At 45.0% G+C, this 9395-nt stretch overlaps 1 protein-coding gene across 1 annotated transcript; it reads left to right on the top strand.

The window, feature by feature from the left end:
* Positions 1–90: 90 nt before the first annotated feature.
* On the top strand, positions 91–3356 carry PDCD6IP (programmed cell death 6 interacting protein). Its single transcript, XM_077297011.1, has 2 exons — positions 91–157; positions 242–3356. Exon 2 carries the CDS (start codon positions 342–344, stop codon positions 2949–2951), a length of 2610 nt encoding a protein of 869 aa, XP_077153126.1. The 5' UTR covers positions 91–157; positions 242–341; the 3' UTR covers positions 2952–3356.
* Positions 3357–9395: the final 6039 nt, after the last annotated feature.

Raw genomic sequence — 9395 nt, 5'->3', positions numbered from 1 at the left:
GTTGTTTGACTCATGGCGCCCCGCCCCTCCCGGCACGGCTCCTCCCCGCCCGCCCTGGCTCCGCCCCTCTCTTCACAGGCTCCTCCTCCCCAGGATGTGCGCGCCCGCATATTAGCGCCTCATTGCCGCCGGGGACCCCGCTGACATCTTGCTCCCAGTACGTATGTGCAGCGGGCGGGCGGGGCTAGCACACGGCAGCACTGTGACAGGCAGCAGGAAATGACAGTGCACTCTCTTGCAGGTGACTCACTCACCGTGTGACCGAGCAGCGCGGGAGGCGGCACCCGGAAACAGCGGCCGATACTGAGGAACCCTAGTCTCCTGCAGGACGCGGTGCAGCCATGGCCGCCTTCATCTCTGTGCCCCTGAAGAAGACGTCGGACACCGACCTGGTGAAGCCGCTCACCAAGTTCATCGCGAACACGTACCCGAGCGGGGAGGAGCAGGCCGAGTACGTGCGGGCGGTGGACGAGCTGCACAAGCTGCGGCGGAGCGCGGTGGGGAGGCCGCAGGACAAGCACGACAGCTCGCTGGAGGCCGTCATGCGCTACTACGACCAGCTCTGCTCCGTGGAGCCCAAGTTCCCGTGGGCGGACGGCCAGCTGTGCCTCAGCTTCACCTGGAAGGACGCGTTTGACAAGGGCTCCCTGTTCGGCGGCTCGGTGAAGCTCAGCCTGCCCAGCCTGGGCTACGAGAAGACCTGCGTGCTCTTCAACGTCGGGGCCCTGGCCAGTCAGATCGCCTCCGAGCAGAACCTGGACAACGACGAGGCCCTGAAGGCGGCCTCCCGGTACTACCAGCTGGCCAGCGGGGCCTTCTCCCACATCAAGGACACCGTGCTGTCCTCCCTCAGCCGGGACCCCACTGTGGACATCTCCCCCGACACCATGGGCACCCTGAGCGTCATCATGCTGGCCCAGGCCCAGGAGGTCTTCTTCCTCAAAGCCACCAGAGACAAGATGAAGGATGCCATCATAGCCAAGCTGGCCAACCAAGCTGCTGACTTCTATGGAGATGCCTTCAAGCAGTGTCAGTACAAAGATGTGCTGCCCAAGGAGGTGTTCCCGGTGCTGGCTGCCAAGCACTGTCTCATGCAGGCCCATGCGGACTACCACCAGTCGGTCCTGGCCAAGCAGCAGAAGAAGTTTGGGGAGGAGATCAGCAGGTTACAGCATGCCGCCGATCTGGTGAAGACTGTCACCTCCAGGTACGATGAATACATCACTGTTAAGGATCTGTCTGACAAAATCCAACGAGCACTGACAGCCGCCAAAAAAGACAACGACTTTATCTACCACGACAGAGTCCCAGACCTCAAAGATCTTGATCCTATCGGAAAAGCTCCTCTTGTGAAACCCACTCCTGTCTCCGTCCCTATGAGCCAGAAGTACACAGACCTGTTTGAGAAGATGGTACCTGTGTCTGTACAACAGTCAATGAGTCTTTATAACCAGAGAAAGGCCGATCTGATCAACGGCACCATTGCCAGGATGAGAGATGCCACCACTTTATGTAATGGGGTTCTTGCCTCTCTGAATCTTCCTGCTGCCATCGAAGATGTTTCTGGTGACAGTATACCTCAGTCTATTTTACAGAAATCAAAGGCTGTGATTGAGCAAGGTGGGATCCAGACCATTGATCAACTAATCAGAGACCTTCCAGAGCTGCTCCTGCGAAACAAAGAAATTCTGGAAGCATCGCTTAAGTTTCTGGATGAGGAAGAGGCGACCGATAATGAACTGAAATCAAAATTCAAAGAAAGGTGGCAAAGAACGCCTTCTATTGAACTGTACAAGCCTCTGAGAAGTGAAGGCGCCAACCTGCATAATATCTTGGATAAAGCCATTGCAGCAGATGCACAAGTGAAAGACCGTTATCAGTTTCAGCGTGAAGCCATCGCAATCCTGTGTAAGGGAGAAGCCGATCTCAATGCGTCCATTCCTTCTGCCAACCCTGCAAAAACCATGCAGGGCAGTGAGGTGGTCATCGCCCTGAAGTCTCTGCTGGCCCAGTTAGACGATGTAAAGAAGGAGAGGGAGCAACTAGAGAATGATATAAAATCTGTTAATTTTGACATGACAACCAAGTTTCTCACTGCTTTGTCACAAGATGGAGCCATCAATGAAGAAGCTTTATCAGTGACTGAGCTTGACAGAATCTATGGAGGCTACACAGACCGAGTGCAGAAGAACCTGAGCAAGCAGGAGGAGCTGATTGGTCAAATTCAAGTGTCTCACCAGGAGTTTTCCAAGATGAAGCAGTCAAACAGTGAGGCCAACTTAAGAGAAGAAGTCTTGAAAAAACTAGCTGCCGGCCATGATAGTTACATCGAACTTGTAGCTAATCTGAGGGAGGGAACCAAATTTTACAACGACCTGACAGAAATCCTGCTGAAATTCCAGGGTAAATGCAGTGATATTGTATTTGCCCGGAAAACTGAAAGAGATGAGTTACTGAAAGATTTGCAGCAAAGTATTGCAAGAGAGCCAAGCGCTCCATCAATGCCCGCTGTACCAAGTTACCAGACTGCTGCTTCATCGTCTGCAGCTGCTGGTGGCACATCGAGCCTTCCAACACCAGCTCCAAGGACTGTCTACACCAACAAGCAGCCTCCACCACGTCCTCCTCCTCCAGCGGTCCCCACAAGTGCTCCTGTCCCTTTTAGTGTAGCTCAGAATGTGAACCCTGCCCTAGGAGGTGCCACTGCTCCAGCACCTGTACAGCCTCCTACGGGCACTGTACCATCCCAGGCACAGGGTCCCCCATTCCCGACCTACCCAGGATACACAGGGTATTATGGTATGCCTATGCCTGTTGGCTATAATCCATACATGTATGGCCAAACCATGCCCCCTTACCTATACCAACCACAGGCTGGTCAGGCACCTTACCCAACTCAACCATCCGGTTACCCCTGCCCACAGCCTCCTTTCTTCCCACCTCAGCAATAAGTGTGTAGACATAAAAATTCTTAAGAAAACTTGAAAAGTCTCTTTCAGTGGCAGTAAGTGCACTGTATAATATAAGCCCCTAATTCTTGTTCTGAGAACTGTTTGAGCTAAACTCCTGGTTGCACGAAGCCATTTCTGCCTGTTTTCAGCCGAGACATGATTAGAATGAAAGGGACTCAAGTTTTGCCTGACAAAAAGAAACTTTCTTGAGCTCGACGCAGAGATTTTTTTTTGGTAATGTGCAGATATCTCTGGTAACACTATGCTCTTTCATATATAGAATTTTGGTTGTTCTCTATTTTTCTTTATTTTTACTCTTTCTTTATATTTAGTTATTGTATGCTATTTTTGTCTAATAATCAAAAGCCTTGTAAATCATAATGAAAATAAATGTACAAAAGCACAGCACTGTTTGAGAATGTCGGTCTAAGATGCATCATTCAGAGCAGACGGGGCTGATTGACCCGATTCCTCCTGTCCTATCGGTGCTCCAATGTGGTAAGTGATGATCATAGATGTTATCACCAGTTCTCAGTAATGGCTCAAGGCAGTGATTGGGTTAATTGGAGGCTGCACAAATGTGGATTTCTTTTTCTGGTAGAAAGTGTTTCACAGGTTAAAAAAAAAAAACTAGTTTTAGCAGAGGCTTATATTTTTGTATATGATTATATAAGGTCTACAAATCTGAATAAGGATGGATCCCTATAGCGTCAATGGTAAAAAGTGGTTATAGCTGTGGTCTTGGGTTTAGCTGACTGGGATTTCATTTACATGCATCCATGTTTCCTCACCATCACTTTATACTTTACATGTATAATAGCATTAGATTTTTCACATTTTTCTTCCAGGCAATGGTCCAGGGCCAGATCATAAAATTGTATGAAAAGTTATTTGGCATCTGTCTGAAACAACTAATGAGTCGGACAGATTGAGATTTCCATTGCAAGTAGGATCCATTTCTTCATCTGTCACCAAAATTTTGCTACCGCATCGGAGACCAGCATGATGTAGGGAGAGAGACTGATTCCAGTGATGTATCACTTACTAGACTGCTTGCTATTTTGATAAAATCCCTTTTATCTGCTGCAGGTCTACCAGTCTTGTATGTTGAACTCTGTAAAACCCTACCAACACCTTTGATTGGCCCCTTTCTACCTATGCACAGTATATACAGAAAGCTGCCAATCAGTGGTGGGGTTATACAGCGCTCATTAATATACTCAACTACATGACAGCAGGTTTACTATTCCTCCAGTGATCTATTACTGATTTTATGAAAATTGCAGGAAGTAGACCAGTAAGCAACACATCGATGGAATTAGGGTCTCTGTTTTTATGCTGCTCTCAGAATTGGTGAAAAAAAAGAACCTGATGACAGACTCCCTATAAATGACAGATTGAACAACAAATACAGGAGGGGGCCTGACATTGTGTAGTAAGCAATTTATAAAAATCAAATTAAGTGTGGCAGAGTTGACTTGTATTGTGCTGGTTCCCTATGGCCAGTAGTAACTAGCAATGTAGCCGCCAGGGAAATAAGCAGGTAGAGAGTTTGGACTTGCTCATCATCAGTGGTCTGCTCAAAAGCCTTGTGTGCCATAATTGTATACTAGTTGTCATTAATGACATTCATATCTACCTCTAGATCAGGCCTCCGATGTGCGCCGCCGTCAGTGGAGAGATGGTCGTAATTCCACTTGATTTGTTCAGGAACTGTAATCCTCTCTCTGACAGCAGTAAACTATGGGCCTTGTTATTGAGGTGGATGTGGAGACTATCCTGTGGCAAATGCATTAAATGTTTCTAGGGAACCTGTCACCATTTTTTTTTTTGTGTGTGTGTCTGAACTAAGTCTAGCACCTTCATCAGCGCCTGTGCTCCATTCCATAAAGGGATATACAACCCCCTGACTCAACCTGTTTGCCCCTAAAAACGTTTTGAAAGTCTCATTTGCCCTATCTAAATCCTGCAGGTCCGGTCCAGTAGGCATCCTTGATGAGGTGTCTTTATCCCCCAGCAGCTGAGCGCCGTCCTCCAGCTCTCGTTGATGTGGGTGACGCAGGAGGCATCATCCACATAGCTGGGCAACATTTTGCACCTGTGCAAAGAGATTGCCGGCTCACATCTGCGCACTACGCTCTACCCTACTGCAAGCAGAGCCTAAAACAGAAGGTTATAGTTTAGGCTGTGCCCACAGTAGTGAAGAGTGAAGTGCGCAGGCGTGTAATGTAGCCCGGCTATGTGGATGACGCGGGAGGCGTCAATCAGAGCAGGAGAACTATGATTGAACCTGCAGGATTTTCATAGTTTGGCAGACTTTCAAAGGGTTATATGGGGGCATACAGGGGGAGTCAGCGGGTTATGCAGCACAGGCACTGTTTAAGGTGCTAATCTTAGTTCAGAAAAGAAAAAAAACTGGTATCGGGTTCCCTTAAGATGAAATACCCCTCCAGAATGATGGCAGATTGTGTCTAAGGGCAGGGGCAGACAGCCGTAGATTGCCTCATCCAAGAGAATCAGGATGATTATGCAAATAACACTGATCCAGAAATGTGCATCACACAAAATAACACCGGTCTATCTGGATGGTATGCGTCTTAAAGGGCCACTGTTACCCCCCCCCCCCCCCCCCCAGCCGTTATAAACTAAAAGAGCCACCTTGTGCAGCAGTAATGCTGCAGTCTAACAAGGTGGCTCTTTTAGTTTTTGATTAATTTATTACCTCAAAAAAGCGTTTTAAAAATTGGCCACACATACCAGATATTATACCTGGAGGCGGTCCGAAGCGTCCTGTATGAATCCCCCAACTGCCATCACTCATCTCTTCAGGGCCGATGGTACCCGCCCCCTGAGCGCTGTTATCTGAAATCCGGCGCCTGCGCTGTGCGTGCCTGCCTGGGGCCTGCGCAGTGTTCATTGTCAGTGCTGCCACACTGTTGCTGAATCCCCCGCCCCTCACTGTTATTCATTATGCACAGTGCGGGGCTGGGGTTCCTGGGAAGGCGGGGGAGCGTCAGAGCTGGGGAGCGTCTAAACAGCGCAGTGCGCATGCCCAGGAACCCCAGCCCCGCACTGTGCATAATGAATAACAGTGCGGGGCGGGGGATTCAGCAACAGTGTGGCAGCACTGACAATGAACACTGCGCAGGCCCCAGGCAGGCTCGCACAGCGCAGGCGCCGGATTTCAGACGATAACAGCGCTCAGGGGGCGGGGACCATCGGCCCTGAAGAGATGAGTGATGGCAGTTGGGGGATTCATACAGGACGCTTCGGACCGCCTCCTGGTACAATATCTGGTATGTGTGGCCAATTTTTAAAACACTTTTTTGAGGTAATAAATGAATCAAAAACTAAAAGAGCCACCTTGTTAGAATGCAGCATTACTGCTGCACAAGGTGGCTCTTTTAGTTTATAACGGCTGGGGGGGGGGTGACAGTGGCCCTTTAAACTTTTGATATACATTATATAATATAGACTACTATTTCGATCCAAACAAGGGCCGACTAGAGAAGAGATCCTTTAAAAAAGTAACATTTTATTGAACATATTAAAAAGACACATAAAAAGCAGAAAATACACAGACAGGGAGCTGCTAAAAACCAGACCCAAAATAACCGTCACAATAAACATCCAAATCTATTCAGTACAAAACCAAGTGTCTACATCAAAAAATGGACATCACTAATATAGATATAGTTATTACTTTTCAATAAATATGATCTAGTGATGCTCTAAAGGTGATTTATCATATTCAACTACATATGGATAGAGATATAGATACAAATATAACAATACTCAGTGTCCATGTTATGATGTAGGTACTAAATATGGTAAGTATAGTAACAATACGTTATTTTAATATCCCACTAGTCTCCAAAGACATAAATAACAGTGATCTATAGGTTAGCTCCTAATGTTCCATCTAAACTACCAGCAAACATACAGGTTAATACGTGATCTCCAACCTGGCGGTATAACCAGTAAAGCCAAACAGGCCTGAATTAGGCAAGCAGTGCAATGTAATGCAATGTAAGTACCCGCAGGAAGTAGACACAATATTCAATATTGTAGGGATAATGCTGGAGGAGCGAAAGAGGAAAAAAGAATATACCTACATCGCGGGACTTGACAAGAGAATGGTCTTGGTCCAGGTAGCAGCGTCCCCTCTTTCGCTCCTCCAGCATTATCCCTACAATATTGAATATTGTGTCTACTTCCTGCGGGTACTTACATTGCATTACATTGCACTGCTTGCCTAATTCAGGCCTGTTTGGCTTTACTGGTTATACCGCCAGGCTGGAGATCACGTATTAACCTGTATGTTTGCTGGTAGTTTAGATGGAACATTAGGAGCTAACCTATAGATCACTGTTATTTATGTCTTTGGAGACTAGTGGGATATTAAAATAACGTATTGTTAATATACTTACCATATTTAGTACCTACATTATAACATGGACACTGAGTATTGTTATATTTGTATCTATATCTCTATCCATATGTAGTTGAATATGATAAATCACCTTTAGAGCATCACTAGATCATATTTATTGAAAAGTAATAACTATATCTATATTAGTGATGTCCATTTTTTGATGTAGACACTTGGTTTTGTACTGAATAGATTTGGATGTTTATTGTGACGGTTATTTTGGGTCTGGTTTTTAGCAGCTCCCTGTCTGTGTATTTTCTGCTTTTTATGTGTCTTTTTAATATGTTCAATAAAATGTTACTTTTTTAAAGGATCTCTTCTCTAGTCGGCCCTTGTTTGGATCGAAATAGTAGTCTATATTCAATAGGTTGAAGTGCCTTTTCGATAAATATGTTGGACCTATGGTTATAAATTATATATATATATATATATATATATATATATATATATATATATATATATATATATATATATATATATATTGTGTATATATGTATATATATATATATATATTATATATATATATATATATATATATATATATATATTGTGTATATATATATGTGTGTACGTTTATACAGATCCACTCCTTAGACTTGGATACGGAACTATTGCATGCATTTTTTTTTTTAATCCCTTTACCTTGATTTTCATACACAAGAGTACAGCAGCACTCTGTAGAAACCGAGATATATCCTTATAGCTTGGGAGAGGCATGTTGGATAAATAATAGTTTTAGGGTCCCAAAGAAAGTTAAAGGGAACCTGTCACCACTTTTTTTTTGCTCTATCAGCTAAAAATATTGAATTGCTTGTCAGGTATGCATTCCACATCTACATTTGAAACACCCCATGCATCACCCATAAAAACCTTTTTAATTTGTCCCGCGCTGTATGTTAATCTGTTCATTCCGGTCCGAAGGGCGTTGCCTCTGTTCCCTCACTCCACCCCTCCTCGGCTTGCTGTACGCATTCTTCGCCGTGAATCTCGCAGAGCGCGTACAGACTTTGCGCATGCACATTGCAATTTGACCTCGCGCATTCGCAGTATGCTTGCCCGCCTTTGGGCAAAGCATACTGTGCACGCGCGAGGTCACATAGCAATGCGTACGTGCAAAGTCTGTACGCGCTCTGCGAGATTCACGGCGAAGAATGCGTACAGCAAGCCGAGGAGGGGTGGAGTGAGGGAACAGAGGCAACGCCCTTCGGAGCGGACTGAACGGATTAACATACAGCGCTGGACAATGCATGGGGTGTTGGGTGGTTTCAAATGTAGATGTGGAATGCATACCTGACAAGCAATTCAATTATATTTTTAGCTGATAGAGCAAAAAAGTGCTGACAGGTTCCCTTTAAGCCTTGTCGTGGCTGGTGGGCTTAATTGAATTGGCCAATTTGTGCACTGCATACCTTCATTTCATAAGAATATTTTCTAAGGAGTAATGCGGAATAAATGTAATATATTCATTGCTTGCTTAGTCGTGCTGTATTCTTTTATCTATATATTATGCAGCCGTAGGAGCATGCACCTGTTCACACTTGCTTTGTGCTTGTCAGTTTTGTTATTTTATTATTTTGAAACTTGATATTGTTAGATTTTATTTTATTTTTTTTTTTACTAGGATGTCTTACCCAGCAGTAGATTTAGAAATGAGGTGGGTAAAGATTGTAAAAGTATTCAGTGCTAAATTGTATAATGTGATTATTTGAATGGTTGTAAGTTGGTAATATTGTCCACTAGTCAATATGATGCACACTAGTCTTTACTGAATATAAACTTTTTCTTTCAGTATAGCTTAGCTTTTTGCAATATAAAAACTAACACTAGCTACGAGCATTCTGCACCTGCTGATTCTGTGCAGGAGGATGCAGCCTTTTTGCTTGGTGAAGTGCCAAAGCCTAATGTAAATCAGTTGTTAGTTTCATCATGCTTTCAAGAGCTGCTCTGAAGTTTGCTGCTTACATGCCCTTGATATAATCTAGCAACACTCTGAGCCATTTAGGATATGTTCA

The sequence above is a fragment of the Ranitomeya variabilis genome, chromosome 3, assembly GCF_051348905.1.
Source record: "Ranitomeya variabilis isolate aRanVar5 chromosome 3, aRanVar5.hap1, whole genome shotgun sequence".
NCBI lineage: Eukaryota > Metazoa > Chordata > Amphibia > Anura > Dendrobatidae > Ranitomeya > Ranitomeya variabilis.
Note: the sequence above shows the minus strand (reverse complement) of the source record. Positions and strands in the feature narration are given on the sequence as shown.

Coding starts and splice junctions, on each gene's coding strand:
- PDCD6IP (XM_077297011.1), top strand. CDS start 342: ATGGCCGCCTTCATCTCTGTGCCCCTGAAGAAGACGTCGGACACCGAC.